At 57.1% G+C, this 14,910-nt stretch overlaps 7 protein-coding genes across 7 annotated transcripts; 3 read left to right on the top strand and 4 right to left on the bottom strand.

The window, feature by feature from the left end:
- Positions 1 to 170: 170 nt before the first annotated feature.
- On the bottom strand, positions 171 to 2,205 carry L226DRAFT_486679 (NAD(P)-binding protein). Its single transcript, XM_067677166.1, has 7 exons — positions 2,056 to 2,205; positions 1,758 to 1,974; positions 1,628 to 1,668; positions 1,400 to 1,560; positions 753 to 1,343; positions 565 to 682; positions 171 to 510 (listed from the first exon to the last, which is right to left on the bottom strand). The coding sequence occupies exons 1-7, from the start codon at positions 2,062 to 2,064 to the stop codon at positions 460 to 462; spliced, it is 1,188 nt and encodes a 395-aa protein (XP_067535374.1). The 5' UTR covers positions 2,065 to 2,205; the 3' UTR covers positions 171 to 459.
- Positions 2,056 to 3,785, top strand: L226DRAFT_581584 (lysophospholipase; the record flags this gene model as incomplete). Its single annotated transcript, XM_067685544.1, has 6 exons — positions 2,056 to 2,901; positions 2,953 to 3,153; positions 3,213 to 3,311; positions 3,344 to 3,418; positions 3,476 to 3,580; positions 3,654 to 3,785. The coding sequence occupies exons 1-6, from the start codon at positions 2,545 to 2,547 to the stop codon at positions 3,783 to 3,785; spliced, it is 969 nt and encodes a 322-aa protein (XP_067535373.1). The 5' UTR covers positions 2,056 to 2,544.
- A 541-nt stretch (positions 3,786 to 4,326) lies between these two features.
- On the top strand, positions 4,327 to 6,057 carry L226DRAFT_581582 (Pkinase-domain-containing protein). Its single transcript, XM_067685543.1, has 2 exons — positions 4,327 to 5,212; positions 5,282 to 6,057. Exons 1-2 carry the CDS (start codon positions 4,633 to 4,635, stop codon positions 5,866 to 5,868), a joined length of 1,167 nt encoding a protein of 388 aa, XP_067535372.1. The 5' UTR covers positions 4,327 to 4,632; the 3' UTR covers positions 5,869 to 6,057.
- A 371-nt stretch (positions 6,058 to 6,428) lies between these two features.
- On the bottom strand, positions 6,429 to 8,175 carry L226DRAFT_560467 (uncharacterized protein). The gene is made up of 2 exons (XM_067683369.1): positions 7,780 to 8,175; positions 6,429 to 7,716 (listed from the first exon to the last, which is right to left on the bottom strand). The coding sequence occupies exons 1-2, from the start codon at positions 8,044 to 8,046 to the stop codon at positions 6,796 to 6,798; spliced, it is 1,188 nt and encodes a 395-aa protein (XP_067535371.1). The 5' UTR covers positions 8,047 to 8,175; the 3' UTR covers positions 6,429 to 6,795.
- Positions 8,176 to 8,422: 247 nt separating this feature from the next.
- On the bottom strand, positions 8,423 to 10,024 carry L226DRAFT_560466 (uncharacterized protein). The gene is made up of 2 exons (XM_067683368.1): positions 9,724 to 10,024; positions 8,423 to 9,671 (listed from the first exon to the last, which is right to left on the bottom strand). Exons 1-2 carry the CDS (start codon positions 9,964 to 9,966, stop codon positions 8,730 to 8,732), a joined length of 1,185 nt encoding a protein of 394 aa, XP_067535370.1. The 5' UTR covers positions 9,967 to 10,024; the 3' UTR covers positions 8,423 to 8,729.
- Positions 10,025 to 10,908: 884 nt separating this feature from the next.
- L226DRAFT_65708 (WD40 repeat-like protein) lies at positions 10,909 to 13,212 on the top strand. Its single transcript, XM_067687125.1, has 4 exons — positions 10,909 to 11,135; positions 11,187 to 11,277; positions 11,338 to 11,709; positions 11,785 to 13,212. The coding sequence occupies exons 2-4, from the start codon at positions 11,211 to 11,213 to the stop codon at positions 13,011 to 13,013; spliced, it is 1,668 nt and encodes a 555-aa protein (XP_067535369.1). The 5' UTR covers positions 10,909 to 11,135; positions 11,187 to 11,210; the 3' UTR covers positions 13,014 to 13,212.
- Positions 12,802 to 14,712, bottom strand: L226DRAFT_560465 (TPR-like protein). The gene is made up of 5 exons (XM_067683367.1): positions 14,417 to 14,712; positions 14,076 to 14,350; positions 13,830 to 14,008; positions 13,512 to 13,771; positions 12,802 to 13,456 (listed from the first exon to the last, which is right to left on the bottom strand). Exons 1-5 carry the CDS (start codon positions 14,666 to 14,668, stop codon positions 13,280 to 13,282), a joined length of 1,143 nt encoding a protein of 380 aa, XP_067535368.1. The 5' UTR covers positions 14,669 to 14,712; the 3' UTR covers positions 12,802 to 13,279.
- Between the last annotated feature and the right edge of the window lie 198 nt (positions 14,713 to 14,910).

Here is a 14,910-nt window from a genome sequence, read left to right as displayed (position 1 = left end):
TTATTGAGTGTCGAGCAGTGAACAGCCAAGCACAGAGTTCCGAGAAGAGCTGCTGACGAGACTTAAGAGAGCTGAATGTTAGTGTTAGAGCTGCATAGAGCACATACATAAAAGGCAAAGACGTGGCATCCGAACAGCTGTGGGCGCCTACGGGAGACTTTCCCTGTGCACCTCCACAAAACAACGGAATCCATTCGGGTACTATACTTGAGGAGGCTGCTCACGGTGCACAAGTCTTTCTAATGTATGTAATATAACTGATGTGTATCGATTAATCGGGAAGTACCAGTAGTATGCATCCCCGAAGTAGATCCAGTAGTATGTACTCTACAAAGCTAGTCCGGGAACAAGTATGGTGTTGTATACAACCCAGAGCAAACCAGAATGAGTGTCGAGGCGCTATAGGCAGGTATAGTCCTAGCAGATGCCGGATGGGTATAAGAACACACGCGCGGAACGTCAGGCATCCCTTGCTTTGTACGAGGACGCACACCGTGGAGGCATACCCGCCTGTATGCGGTGTCAGCACGCGGTATCAAAGCAACTCAGAAGAAGCCACCTGACCTTCACATAGACGTCCTCGATGATCTTCAGCTGGGTGATAACTGTCACAGGCTCGGGCCACAGAGCAGGCGAATGCCCGCGCACCTTGTCGACAAACGCCTCAAGTTGGTATCGATACCTGCGCAAGCCACATAGCCATCCATCAACACATCTCGTTTTCCACCCTCTGGAGCGGAAGAGACACTTACGAGTCCCACGACCTCTTCCCCCATCCATTTCTGAACCTGTAGGCCTGCTCGTACCGCGTCCGTCCGCACTTTGGTCTGACCTTGATGTAATGGAACATCCCCGGGCTAACGAAGTTGTACACGAACACCTCGCCGCCCTCGAGGTATACCGTGATTTCATTCTTGATCGACCGCGGGAGGAGCCCAAACGGACCCCAGCCAGGCGTTGCAAAGTCGACTGTCATCTCCGCCGTCACGTCGGCCTTCGTCGCCGCCTCTGGATTCCATGTCGGCGGGAGCGGGAGCGTGTACGTCGCGTGCATACCGCGGTCGACTCGGGTGGCATCGAGCGCGTGCCCCGTTGCCGTCGCGGAGGTTACGGCGAGTGGTGCGGTGTCCGACGCGGTAATGAAGCGGAGCGCGGCGAGCGGGTACACACCCATGTCCATCATGCACCCACCCCCCAGATCGTAACGGAAACGGGGGTCATCGCTGTGGAAGAAGAACGGAGAGAGGAGGCTTGGGAGTGTGAAGGTCCCCGCTACGCTCTTCACATGGCCGAGCTCGCCGCTGTCGACGATTTCGCGTGCGCGATGGAGAGCAGGGTGGAATCTGCAGATGGGGGTGCGATCAGTCAGGACATGCGGCAAGGCGAGGTGGAGACGAACGTGCAGTGGATGGCTTCGAGGGCGACGAGACCCCTCTTGGAGGCTAGCGCGAACAGCTGCTGGGCTTCCGCAGCGGTATTGGTCATTGGCTTCTCGACAAGCACATGCTTGTTGGCTTGCAGGGCACGCATGGCCCACTCGAAATGGAGGCCATTGGGCAGCTGATTGCAGTAACGCAAGTGAGCGGGGTGGTCATCGATACGCGGGCAAACGGTGGACCCTACTTACCGCAATGTATATAGCGTCGATATCCGGATCAGCGATGAGGTCTGCGAACACATTATTCCGGAGGATGTCTCGTGAGCATCGCATGACGAAAGTCGCATGGCAAGTGCAATATGACGACAGCGGTACCGACCTTGATATGCAGTTGGGCCGGTGAACGTCTTGGGGATGTTATGCTTCTGGGCAAATGCTTCGCCACGACCTTTGCCTCTGCATGCTATAGCAGCGACGACGACGTCCGGGTGGGTCTTGGCGGGTGTTATTAGTGCGGTGGGGGCAATGCGAGCAGCGCCTAGGATACCAAAACGGAGGGCGGATGTTGACAGGTCGGGCGGTGGCGGTCGGTTACGCTTTATTAACGCGATAGCGAGCGACGATGATCATCCCGATTGTGAGCAACTAATAGCAAGTCTGATCGAACATGCACTCACGAAACACATCGATACCGGGGTCAGGTCGTGGTGCAGGTCGCTGCGAACGCAGCAGCGTCGGTCGGGACCGCGGCTGAGCCTGGATGGACGAGTGGGTCCAAGAAGGGCAGCAAAGGCATCGCCATTGCCCAGGGCTAAATAACCACGGCCGCGTGGGCCGTGGGCGTGGGTCGTTGGCAGGCAGGGTGATCGCCCAGGCGTGCGGCTGCGGGGCAGGCAATCTCAGATCGGAAAAACAGCGAGCAGAACGGCTTCGGAGACGCTCTGGACAGACTGAGACACGACGACATCGACAACGGACCATGGCCTCCCCGACGCTTCCCTATCTCGCCCTGCTGGCCAACCAGAGCGCAGCTTGCCCTTCTCTGGTTACCACAAACCACCAGCAATCGCCCCTCGGCACTCGGGACTCGGCACCCGGGCGACCTCAGGCTCTAGTATATACCTGCTCCTATCGATACCCCCGTACGCACAACTGCTCCAGCCACCATGTCCAACACCCCCTACGTCGAAGCTTGGCTCGCCGGCCCCGACGGACACAGCTTCTACACCAGGACATATCATGCAACCTACCCCAAGGCCATCGCCGTCTTCGTCCACGGCTTCCGCGACCACATCTCCCGCCATGCCGACGTGCACGCAGCCTTTGCGAAGCGGCACGTCACCATCTTTGCATACGACCTCCGCGGGTACGGGCGCACCGCGCTCGACCCCATGAACCGCAGTCCGGACGCCTCCTACGGCAAGACGACGCGAGCATTGGAAATCAAGGACCTCGAGTGGTGGATCAAGCACGTCTCGGAGACGAACAAGAGGCTACCACTCTTCCTCATGGGGTTCTCAGGGGTGAGTGCTTAACCCAAGAGAGTGGCGCGAATGCCAAACTATATGTACCAGGGCGGGGGCCTCGTGCTGGTATTCCCGACACGCACAGAAGCCCCTCCGTCACCAGAGACGATCGCGCTGCTTAATGGTGTCATTGCCATCTCCCCACTCGTCGAGCTTGGCGTTCCGGCACCCAAGGCTGCTCGCCAGCTCGTCAAGACGGTCTCGGCCGTCGCCCCGACCTTCTCATTCAACCCTCCGTTGCCGCCAGAAGTACATCACCTTTGTTGGCACCATGTCATGCCATTTTGCTGAAGAATATCGTGGTCTAGCGGGTGTCGCGCGACCCAGCGGTCGTCGCATCTTTCGCCGTCGACCCGCTCCTCAAGACACGGGCTGCTGCCCAGGCTATGTATGAGATGCTCATCCAGGTGAGGCTTGGTCCTCTGCTTATGCGGTGTAGTTGCGCTTAGATCTGGTATTCCAGGGCGAGGAGATGCTGGAAGCAGGCTGGAAACGTTGGCCAAAGACTCTTCCGGTAGGGCTCTCATGCTGATGATGCAAAATAATGAGCTGCATCTGACCTTCCGTGCAGTTCATTATGCTATGGGGAACAGCGAACGAAGTGAACTCGCCCAAGGCAGGCATCGACCTCTTTGATAAGATTGCTATCACGGACAAGAAGCTGGTAACATATCAGGTTCGCTCTCAAATTCTCGCAGCACACCTCTCATCTATGGGGCCGTTTTCATCTAACGCGCTGCACTTTACAGGGGGCACTCGATGACCTTGGGCACGAGATCGGAGACGTTCCCGAGCGGTTCCTCGATGACTGCGTCACCTGGATCGAGTCGCACCTCACACGACAGCAACCGCCCCCCGCCAATACAATTCTTGGTCGATAGTGCGCCTGATCCCTGTCGGGCCCTGCTTTGATATCCGCTGTCGATACCTGCCATACTACTTACTTTCCACATACATAGCTGTCAACTACCGCTAATTCTACTGATAACTCTTGTGACTAACACCATTATCCCGGGCTTTCCGAGTTGCAAGCCCGTCTGCATCAGAATGACTCCCGCAGTCTAGAACGGTATGTGCCTCGGTGTGCCTTCGCCACGTTGGACTTGGTGGGTACTATGGTTCCGATTACAATCATACTTGCCCGTCTATCCCTGCTCGAGTTTAATGACAAGGGACGAGTCCAAGAAAGCACGCCAGTTCTAAGTTTACAGGTCGAGTCTGGTCTAGGAGCCGACCGTCCAACACGTACGTCCTTGTGCTGTCATCTTTCATCCTACGGGAGCACATACTTACCCGAATCCGCGTTCGCTTCTTACAGCCGCGGTATGGATTCAAAACGAGCCCAGCCAATCGACCGACCCGCTGGACAGCATCGGAATCATTGTAATTTTGACTGACTGAGTTGCAATCCAGGCCATGTAACCAGCGCACAGCGGGCCAGAACGCAACACCCGTCCCTCGGAAACGTGGTCGGAAGCTGACTGCACGTCTCGGTTCTCTGCTCACCCTCAGGGTACTGTGCGGAAAGAAGGATACATCCGACTCCTGGGCCGACCTTCGAGCACTGGCAGGACTGCTCGCGAAATGGATATAAGGAGACCAAGTCTCTGCTGAAGTGCCCCATCCTTCTCGCCCTCTTCAATCCGTTCCTGGTGAACATCTGTCTAGTGCCGCGCACCTCTTGACATTACTCTCTTGACCATAACCACTCTATCTTCTTCTCTCACAATGTCCACCGCTGCTTCTTCCCTCCCCGACTTCACGGGTTGCACCATTGAGGAGCACTACAAGCTCAGCGAGGTGATCGGCTCTGGCAGCTTCGGCGTCGTCTACAAGGCCCTCGACACCCGCGAGGCTTCGGACTCGCCCTCCCGCCACCGCGCCGTAAAGATCATCAGCAAGGCCGGGCGCACGCCTGCGCAGCTCGACATCATCCGCCGCGAGGTCGCACTGCACTCCATTGTCGCCGCTCACGCGAACATCATCACCATCCACGACGCGTTCGACGACGACGAGCACTTCTATCTCATCCTCGACTACTGCCCTGGCGGCGACTTATTCTCCTACATCACCGAGGGCGTGTACTGGGGCAAGGATGGCGAGGAGCTTGCCCGGAGCGCGTTCCTCTCCCTTGTTGATGGCATGCAACACTGCCACGAGCACAAGATCGCGCACCGCGATCTCAAGCCGGAGAACATCCTTGCTAGCAAGGACGGCTCGAAGGTTTTCCTCGCCGACTTTGGTCTCGCTACCAGAGAGCGCATGATCAAAGAGCACGGCAGCGGAACGGCTCTCTATATGGCCCCAGGTACGTCACCTTCTCCCCCTTGGCAAGCGCATCCAGGGACTTGTGCTAACCACTCCCCTGCACCTACAGAGTGCCATGGAAGGCTGAACGGCTTCCAGCCGTACGACACGCGTGCGGCGGACGTCTGGGCGCTGGGCATCATCCTCGTGAACATGCTCACCGGGCGGAACCCGTGGGAGCAGGCGTCCATGCGAGATGCGCACTTTGCCGACTTCCTCGGCGAGAAGGCCGACTTCTTCCGCGAGTCGTTCCCGCAGCTGTCGAAGGGCGTGTGCGAGGTCCTTGCTGAGGTCCTGGAGTTCAGGCCCGAGAGGCGGATGTCGCTACGCAAGCTGAGGGAGGCGGTTGTGAGCCTCGAGAGCTTCTTCTGCAATGAGGGGGAGGAGGAGTCCGTCACCGACACCACTACTACCATTACTACTGCCACCACCGACGAGTCGTTCGAGTCCCTCGACACGTCGGATGGTCCCCCTACCCTCTCGAGCGATGGGGATGAGGACGAGGACGAGAGCCCGCTCGTCACCCCGGCGGGCACGAACTCCGCGAAACCGAAGAATATGGAGACGGAGAAGGTGGATTGGAAGACTGGGAGCACCGCGCAGCTGTTGATGGCTCGCCATCGTCTCGAGGAGCAGTTCGGCAACGGCTTCTACTAAACGCTATACCCCTGTCGACGCTGCTGGCATCGTCACCATGCATGCATAATCATATCATTCCACCAACTATACGTGCCCGGCGCATACCTACGCATATCATTATCCCTTTTTTCCACCCACCTACAAATGTAGTACCTGCACCGTCACACTAGAGAGTCCTCTGTCAGGAGGCCATATAAATCATCCTACACAGCTTTCCTTCTGAGCGAGGTTGTGTTATGGTTACCTTCTACACATGACGACTAGTAAGTAGCTAAGTACTTCTCGCTGACCTGGATCTGGCGGTGGAGTTACGCCAAGCTTCTTGAAGGACTTCGAGGCACGGAGTTGAAGGAGCGGACCGAGATGTCCGGGCCGGCGCGACTTCCCGATCGGCCACGTATTTGCCTTTTCCGTCCCAACTCTCTTCCAGTCCCTCCCTCCCTCCACAATCGCTAGGCACCAGACTACTCTGTTTTATTACGCTCTTCTTGAAAGACTTCAACCGCGCTAGTCAGGGCTGTGACTTGAGGCCTGTAAAAGCACAACAACCGTTATTTGCTTCAACGGAGTGCTACACGACTCGGATAACCTCAGAAACGCGAAGAAACAAGAAGTACACTACACAAGCTGAACACGATATCGCGTTGGAACCTCGCGTTCGACACAGTCAGACAACCATACTCCTTTTTGAAGTACTCTCCTCAAGTCCTCGCTGCTCCCCGGGCCCTATGCGATCCGGCACCAGTGCACTGGCAATTTGAAGCTAGGCAATCGTGCCATGTCGCGGCGTTGTCCCGAGGTGTGTGTCATTTTTGCATCTACAGGGGTACTGCGTCTCCAGCAGCATGGCAGGACGCCTCAGGGCCGCCAGCATCGACCACTTCGGGGTGAGATTTTCGCCCACGGCGCTCCTACTCCATCCATCCATCCATTCTCCTCAGCTCGTCAGTCAGCGCAGGGCCACCGTAGGTTGCCGTCGTCGCAGGGGAAGAGGTCATCTTCCACTAGTGGGGACCAGATCCTGGCCCTCGTGCTCCCGCGCTGCTGCGTCCTCGTAAGGACTGCCATTGCAGTCGTGGGCCCGCCCGCAAATGGGCGACCATCGCCAACGGCGCCCGCGTGAGGATTGCGGGGAGGCACCAGCCCAGTCCATTCGTTCGGAGGGGTGACGGGGGGCGTCGACACAGTGGACGTGGACGCCAAGGAGGATGCTGGGGAGCCCCGGATGAGCAGCGCGGTGAAGTCCAGTGAGTCCAGAGGCGATTCAGGCTCATCCCACCCAATGAGGTGAGCCTGTGTAATCTTCTGGCCCATCCTAGTGGCACAACCACGGCTGGTGAGATGTGCAGATGCTAGCCCAGGGGCAGTGGTGTTGTGGGCCATGAGATGACTGACAGTGAGGGATTCCGGGACGGCGGAACTCATTCGCTTGTGTGTTCCGGAGGAGTAGGCCACGGCGGCCTCGTGGTATGGATGTGCATCTTCGATGCTCGCGATGGTCGGCAGCACGGCTGCGATGATCGACGTCGTGCGTGGCTGCGGCTCTGGGCGAATGGCGGGCAGTAAGTCCTCAATGGGCGAAAACATGCACTCGCGCGGGGGAAGTGGCCATATCAAGCCTTCCCTTCCGACGAAGAAACCGGTTGGAACCTCCCCGGACGCCGTGACCGGCGATGGCGTCCAATGCGAGCTAGGACTGAACTCCTGCTGTGGCTCCAGCATTGTCCCGGAGACTGCTTGCTCGGACGCCTGGGCAACCAGCCCGGGTGCTCGGGGAACATCGGCCACCCTGCGACTACTCATCGCGTTGAAGAAAGAAGCCATTGTGCGACTTGGGGCCAGCACACGCTCAATATATCCACCGCCCTGGAGAAGGTAATCGACGACATGAGGACCCAACAGACGTACCGCAAGTTGATGTGGGCTCACCTCGTACTTGTCTTGCTCGTAATCACCATCTTGCGGCGACGCGATCTGCTCCCCTTCCTCCTTCCACTCCAAGATCTCCGAGTAATGCCCCTTCGGCTTCTCCGGGCGCGGCATAGCGAATCGTTGTGGCGCGACGAACTTGTGGATGGGCTTTGAGTCCTGCTCAACGACCATGCGGGTGGCGGCGATCTTAGCAGCGCTGCGCGCCATGCCCGAGGTATAGCCCTCGGTGAGGATTCTCTCGAGCAGGAAAGCGGCGGAAGGCATTGCAGACAAGCTTCGTGGGGATGTGCGGGAGAATTATGCGAGTGAGGTGAGTGATCAGATTTGAGATGAGGGATGGTCGTAGTGGTGGCGGTGTGGAGAGAATGCAGACGGGGGGCGGGTGGTCTTTGTGGTCGACGCGTCTGTGGCGTTGGCCTGCAGGTCGCTTTGTTTCTTGGATGCCCCGTGCACGTGATCGTGCACATACCTGATATCCAGGTATCCGACTGTATCCGATTCCTCGTGTCGCCTCTGACTGCATAATATAGCATTGACCTTTCTCGAGGTTACGGTAGAGGGTGCAATGCGCTGACCACGTCCACGCTTATAGATCCGTCACGACAATTTGGAGATAGCGCCTTGAGTGACGAGCGTCGCTAGAGTCAACAAGTCGCAGTTGAATGAGGCAATTTACATATTGTAAACCACAAGCACGATTTTCCAAGCAGCGCAGGCATGTCTGACAGACTGTATACATAGTACAGGTGAGTTTAGCTTTCCAATCAAGAAGCAAGTAGCGCGTGTTTCGTCAATCTTTGCCCTCCTAATCCTCCCCCTGAGCCGTCGAATTCGCTCCAAGTGTTATTACATCCAGGGCATCACGCACTCTGGCAGCCCGATCTGTGTCGCATCCACGGAGCTCCTTCGCACTCCGTCCGCTCCCGGAGGCGTTCCCAGACCCCCATCTACCCGCAGCCGCCAGCCGCCTCCGTCGGGAAGCCGATCTCGCTGGCGACGCACTCCTCAAACAGTTTCAGACCATCGATAAGGCGGAGGGCAGGCAGCATATCGGCGTCGGTTGATGTCGACCCACGACGCACAGAAGCTATATGCTCCATTGGCCCTCGGGACGGGCGTCCTTCGCCAATTACCCCGACGCCTGGGGGGACAGCGCACGGCTTGTGGCACTCGTCATTCTCGTTGACGGGTGTCACCGGCAGCATCGGGGATGCGGTATCCGGTGGCGAGGAGGTGCGACAGGCATCGTCAACCAAGGGAGGGGTGCAGTCGGAAGTCCTATCAGCCCGCGCCTGCGCGCCTGTTCGGGGCAAGGGCATGTCGAAGACCGGGGACGCCATGCACCCTTGAGGCGGTAGAGGCCTATCGAACCGATCGCTCTCGGCGAAGGAGGTGCGGGAGACCGAAGGGAGCTCGACGCTCACTGTCGAGGCTGGAATGAATGCAGGCGCCCATTGAGCGTGCCCCCCCGGCGTGGTGCGGTGAGCGGGGACGTCTGGGACTGGGGAGACAAAGCATTCCAATGGCGGGAGAGGCCACTCCAGCCCATCGCTGTCGATGAAAGAGTTGGGACTGCCTTCGGGACGCGTTCCGAGTGCTTCGATGTCGTTGATCGATGGCACATCGGCGCACTCAGAGGGTACTGTCCACTGCGAGACGGGGTGGCTTGGGGAATTTGTGTTGCTTTCGCGTTCTTTAACCGCGCTGGAGAGCAGCTGCGGCTCCTCCTTGAGTGCGCTGGCTGGTTGGGTGGGAGCTAGAGGCCATGAGTTGACCCCGTTGGATGCGGTGCGCCGACTCGCCGTTGTCCACGCGATGTCAAACTCGCGACGTCGCAGCCTTGCATGGCTCTGGGATAGGACGCTCTCAATGTATACTTGGTTAAGGCACTGTAAGATATAAGTATACGCGCATTTGCGTGCTGTAGTTATCGACGCTCACTTGTAGCCTCCGGTGGTTGCGACCACTCCCGGGTGGCGAAACGGCGATCTCCTGTCCGTACGGCTCCCAATCCAGAATCTGCGCGAAATCCGCTCTCTTCTTCTGTGGCTGTGGCGCCTCCAGCTTCGTCATGAATTGCTGGTGGAGGATCTCTGCCGCCCCAGAGGTGGCGGAGCGGGCAGCGCGAAGCATGCCAGATGTGTAGCCTTCAGCAAGGATCTTTGCATGAAGTGCGACGGCCATTGCTGAAGTATGACGGTGGGTATGACGGTTATATAGTGAGGTAGGGGTGGGTGGGTGAGGGGACGGCTGCGGTGGTGGTATCAGGAGCAGGCGATTGCAAGTGTGGCCTTTGTATGCGCGCGAATGTGGCGTTGGCCTCGCTTCGCACATGCACGTGACCGTGTGCTGCAGCGCGTCGCTGCCGTAGCTGTCCAACGTCCTCAGGTACTCGAAGTACTGCAGCGCGAAGTATTCGGGACATCGTGTGAGTTCAACTTATCAACATTCACACTTAATCCAAGGTCTTCTTCTCAAGAAGCAACGGTGTAGGCTCATTCATGGCAAGGTTCGAGCTGTCGTACGCTCCAGCGTCCTCCCACCGCGCCCGTACACGATAACCAAACCGATCTGGCGATAAGCTTGAGCATTCACCTTCTTCCCCCGCCTCGAGGTTGTGCTGCGGACATTATCCTCGCCCTCGTCCATGCTATATAACTCGATATAATCACCAGACTACATTGAGTCTCGCATGTCTACATTCACACCGTCCCATCATGGAGAGGCGATTTGCACAGGTAGCCGGACCGTCGCAGCGATGAACATACCGATGGATGTAGAGGAGCACGTTATCGATCAACTTGCGAACAATATCCACTCCCTTCGGCACTGTGCCCTTACCTGTCGAGCATGGCGGCCCCGCAGCAGATATCATCTTGTATCATCCATCCTGGTCGGGACGAGAGCCGACTACGACTCTCTATGCGAGTTCTTCGCGAGAAACCGGAACCTTGCCATGTTGGTGGAAGTTCTGACCATATCCCCGTCAAATGAGGAGCCGAACCCGCGCTCGCTCGTAGAGGTCGCCTTGGTCGGACTTCTCCGCCAGCTTCCTCAGCTGCGTCGGTACAGGCTGGCACTCGGCTTGCATTGTAACGATCACCCGCTCCCGACTCACTATGCCACGTTTCATCCTCTAGCTCTTCTTCATTTCAAGACGTATCTTCACGCGGAGACACTCCACTTGGGACCACTCAAGCTCTTAAGTTACGAGGAGCTGGGGCGACTTGTGATGACGCTCCCTCGCCTTCGGAGCCTCGAGTGCCGCAGCTTAACGTTTGCCCGCCGGACTGGTGGTTCGGAGCTATCGTCACGATTGGCCGACAAATCATGCCTCTCGCACGTATCTGTGAGTACGTTACACGAGTGTATCATGATCGCGTTGACGATGCATCATGTACTAGTTCCATGATACGGAATTTGAAGCGATGAAGTTCGTGCTGGGTTTGAGTAGGGTCCTCGAGTCGATATCCCTCGAGATAGACGGGACCAAGGGTGAGGTTCTCGGTACACTCGGGAAGCTTGTTCTAACGTAACCGGGGACCGGTCTTGCAGGACCACCCCGCATCGACTTCTCCACCCTTCCGCAGGTGCAATCCCTGCAATTCTCCCTCCTCAACCTGGAAAACGAGATGGAAGGCTTGAGCGAAATCGCAAACATCCTGACGGACAATCTGCCTGCTGGACTTCGGAAGCTGACGATCATTATGCCGTTCGTGCGAACTGCATACGACAATGAGCAGGGAAAGGTCATTCCACAAAAATGCCGTGACCTCGAAGAGGTCTTGAGCGAGGTTCAGTTGGAGGGCGTAACGTTGGTGATGTCTCATCTTCCGGTCAATCGAGTGGGGTCCTGGAAACAGATGTTTGAGCGCGTCTTCCCTGACCTGCGCAGTAGAGGCCTCCTACAAGTCCAGTGCAATGCAGGTACATACTTTTGTTCACTCATGGGCTTGCCAACGACTCAGCAACTCATACTGTAACCTCTTGCCTCTCGTCCAGAAAGAACGAAGCAAGGACATAGTGACCATGTGACCTCATTACAAGCGTCGACAGATCATAGATGGATTGCGTCGACTTCCGCAGATGGTACCATCATAGCATGGAGTATCGACGGCGAAGGCATCGTCAAGGACACCCAACTTCCTAGGTCAACCCTCCCATTTGCACTGCCATGCGGGGACTGCTTCATTTCGTCGCCGTACTCGTCCTCCCGGTACGTGGGTGCCCTATGGGACATCAACGGTCGCGAGTTGGGGCAGGGTTGCGAGATGCTGATCGAGTCCCCGCTGGGAAGAGTTCAGAGACGTGATCATACTCTGATCACTCTGTCGCCCACCCCATCCGTGAAGATCTATCACAGCGCTAAAGACTTTACGAAGGGAATACCTGCTACTGCCGAAGTGCGGGATCTCCCTATTAAGCCTCTTAGACCTGGCAGCACGAAGTTCGTGATGGCATCGCACGATGGGGCGTTCCTCGCGGTCGCCTTCATGCACCCGGCTCAATGTCTTCTATGGCGCAACCAGTGCGGGCAGTATGTTCGCGAAGACATCGTCGTCTCTGATGAATCACGTTCAGCAATTACTACAGGTGCCTTCTCCCCAGTTTCGTTTCCCCCCTACCAGCATACCTTCACCCTACCGTCCAGATTGCCTGACTCAACCCCTCGCTCCTACGGCAGCTGCTTGGCCGTCGGGTTTACGAAAGGCGCTGTCAGAATGCTATCTCTATGCGTCAAGAGGGGCCTGCAGGGCAATGGCATGGATGACTCACACTATTGGGAACTCGATTCGTCGACGGCACGCCGCGACGGTCATGCGCTAGATTCGCAACAGAAGACGTTGTACAGTCACGACGGCCCCGTCACGAGTCTCGCATTCTCGCCGAAGGGCACATTCTTCCTGTCGACCTCCGAGGATTCTACCCTGAAGGTGCTTGCGCGAAACTCTCCGCCGCTGGGCGCACCGGTCACCCTTCGAGGGCACTGCGACAAGGTACATGCCGCATGCTTCTCGCCAGACGAGCGTTATATTGCGTCGGCCTCTGAGGATCGGACTGTGAGGGTGTGGAGGGTGCAGGACTGGTCATGTCTCGCGACCTACACGGAGCACGAGGCCGCGGTGACCCATGTGGTGTTTTGTCCGGAGGGAGGGGCGGTGTGGTCTGCGGCGCGCGATGGAAGAGTCTGCAGACATGCGCTCGCACCCTATATTCGGAAGAAGACGTGAGCTCGGGAGGTGGTCGTTGGTCAAGGTTGGTCCGTCGATAAGCTGTGAAAGAGTGCATGCGCATCCAGTATCAGGACCAGGGTTTGCGCTGACCTACCCCGTCTCAAACACCCAATAGGCGAAGGCACCACAACAAACAGTCTCATCTCGTGTGATCGTATATCTATATCCAAATGTCTTCTGTGTAAGGGTATCAGTCTGGGGATTGAAGAGATGAGGATCAGGCTCACAAGTAGGGTACTTTTGTGTATATGCAATCGCTCAATCTATGCCATCTCGACATCACCATCGTCATCACTGTCCTCCACGTCCTCCCATCCATCTCCGTCGTCGTCACCCTCACCTTCTGGTGAAGGATGAATACCTAGCAACTCGAGCTTCGCAATCAGTTCCCGAACATGCTCCAGGAGAGGCGCGTCGGGATGCTCCTGATTTGTGTGCAACTACACCGTGTGCTGTTAGTATCATGTACGTGTGGCGATAGGAAATACTGCTCACCATCTGACATGTCTCCAAACAATCGCGTGCATCCCGGGCGAGCTCCTCCCAGGTGAGCTCATCAAGCTTCCCACCATTCTCCTGCGCCTGCTCGGCCATGAGGAAGAAGCACCAGCCTTCGAGGTACCACGCCTCAACCTCCTGATCGTCAGTAGCCATGATTCCCTGCAGGACAAGGAGGGCAGGTGTGTAGAGGGAGAGCTCGAGAAAGAGCTTCACGATTGCTAGTCGGGAGGGTATTGGTGGTAGTCGTGGATCGTCTACAGGAGCATCAGTATCATAAGCAGACACATAACGCGTCGAAGGGTTTCTACGTACCCAGTTCAAGATCTTTCCATTGTGACCATGCCTGCTCCAGACAAACTTTTGCGTCGTCAGGTCTCTGCTGGGACATGCGGACCGAGGCAAGAGCTTGCAGGGCTTCCGTATTTCCCGGATCAGTCTGTAGCGCAAGGTTCAGCAGGTCCTCACAGGTCTGTTCCGCGGCGGGGTCGAAGCTGGGCGAAGTAATTGAGCGTTTCTGATTCTTCATCCTCGTGAGGAAGCACGAGAGGAGGGACATACCACAGGTCGTATGAGGGGTCCATCCAGATCTCAACCATACCAATGAGAGCCCTGACGATACTGCGTTTGGTCTCGGCCTCGTCGTCATTTGAGCCTACGGGATCTACGGCGCGTTCCTTGCCCTTCAACTGGGCGGAGAGGATGTCGACCGCGCTCTGGTAATGGCGCAAAGCGACCTGGGGGTCGTCATCGCTCAACTGTGCAAGATACAGATGTGCGGATGGTGGGGGAGTAGCAGGTGCAGCAGGATGTGGTGGAATCAGGGATAAGAAGGTCTGCATAAGGGGGACCATGATCAGCATCTTCGAATACACTGGGTACAGAACGTACGGAGGACGCACCTTCCTCGCAGCATCAAGCTCACCCGTCTCAAGCTGCGTTACCCCAAGCATCTCCTTCGCCTCCACATTTCCGGGCTCGCGCTCGAGAACGCGCCGCGCGAAGCGGCCTGCGAGCTCGTAGTCGCACTGTACGATCAGGGATTGTGCCTTCTCGAGGAGCGCGGGGACCGAGGGTGCTGATGCGGACTCCTCCGCAGTATTTGCGGTGACAACTGGCTTGATTTTACGTGTTTTTGGTCGTGTGCGGCCCATGGTGAATTGGTGGCGAAGGTATAGATCTGGGGAAGAGGTAGGAGTATGTATGGCAGAAAGATTATTGGGCGCCTAGATCAAGAAGAGCTCGATCAACGGATGTAGCACGGCGCGTCGCGTCGTGGACACGCCCTGTTCCTTTCGTCTCCTACCACCACCATCCTCCGTGACGTCTTCGCAGAGTTCATTCACGACACGCGCATATACGCATTATTGGAATTTTCTCTACTCATCTCTATCAA

This window comes from Lentinus tigrinus (assembly GCF_003813185.1).
Source record: "Lentinus tigrinus ALCF2SS1-7 unplaced genomic scaffold L226scaffold_12, whole genome shotgun sequence".
NCBI lineage: Eukaryota > Fungi > Basidiomycota > Agaricomycetes > Polyporales > Polyporaceae > Lentinus > Lentinus tigrinus.
The sequence above is the reverse complement of the archived record's forward strand: the minus strand, read 5'-3'. Positions and strand labels throughout refer to the sequence as shown.

What these genes read in the sequence shown, in the direction of transcription:
- L226DRAFT_486679 (XM_067677166.1), bottom strand. An exon ending in CGGCCCAACTGCATATCAAG is followed by an intron (nt 1,669 to 1,757) that starts GTCGGTACCGCT and finishes ATGTGTTCGCAG; the next exon opens with ACCTCATCGCTGATCCGGAT. An exon ending in GGGAAGAGGTCGTGGGACTC is followed by an intron (nt 683 to 752) that starts GTAAGTGTCTCT and finishes TGGCTTGCGCAG; the next exon opens with GTATCGATACCAACTTGAGG.
- L226DRAFT_581582 (XM_067685543.1), top strand. Translation starts at nt 4,633, where the DNA reads ATGTCCACCGCTGCTTCTTCCCTCCCCGACTTCACGGGTTGCACCATT. An exon ending in GGCTCTCTATATGGCCCCAG is followed by an intron (nt 5,213 to 5,281) that starts GTACGTCACCTT and finishes CTGCACCTACAG; the next exon opens with AGTGCCATGGAAGGCTGAAC.
- L226DRAFT_560467 (XM_067683369.1), bottom strand. Translation starts at nt 8,046, where the DNA reads ATGCCTTCCGCCGCTTTCCTGCTCGAGAGAATCCTCACCGAGGGCTAT. An exon ending in ACGAGCAAGACAAGTACGAG is followed by an intron (nt 7,717 to 7,779) that starts GTGAGCCCACAT and finishes TACCTTCTCCAG; the next exon opens with GGCGGTGGATATATTGAGCG.
- L226DRAFT_560466 (XM_067683368.1), bottom strand. Translation starts at nt 9,966, where the DNA reads ATGGCCGTCGCACTTCATGCAAAGATCCTTGCTGAAGGCTACACATCT. An exon ending in GCAACCACCGGAGGCTACAA is followed by an intron (nt 9,672 to 9,723) that starts GTGAGCGTCGAT and finishes TATATCTTACAG; the next exon opens with TGCCTTAACCAAGTATACAT.
- L226DRAFT_65708 (XM_067687125.1), top strand. Translation starts at nt 11,211, where the DNA reads ATGAAGTTCGTGCTGGGTTTGAGTAGGGTCCTCGAGTCGATATCCCTC. An exon ending in CGAGATAGACGGGACCAAGG is followed by an intron (nt 11,278 to 11,337) that starts GTGAGGTTCTCG and finishes CCGGTCTTGCAG; the next exon opens with GACCACCCCGCATCGACTTC. An exon ending in ACAAGTCCAGTGCAATGCAG is followed by an intron (nt 11,710 to 11,784) that starts GTACATACTTTT and finishes CCTCTCGTCCAG; the next exon opens with AAAGAACGAAGCAAGGACAT.
- L226DRAFT_560465 (XM_067683367.1), bottom strand. Translation starts at nt 14,668, where the DNA reads ATGGGCCGCACACGACCAAAAACACGTAAAATCAAGCCAGTTGTCACC. An exon ending in AGCTTGATGCTGCGAGGAAG is followed by an intron (nt 14,351 to 14,416) that starts GTGCGTCCTCCG and finishes CCCCTTATGCAG; the next exon opens with ACCTTCTTATCCCTGATTCC. An exon ending in GACCCCTCATACGACCTGTG is followed by an intron (nt 14,009 to 14,075) that starts GTATGTCCCTCC and finishes TACTTCGCCCAG; the next exon opens with CTTCGACCCCGCCGCGGAAC.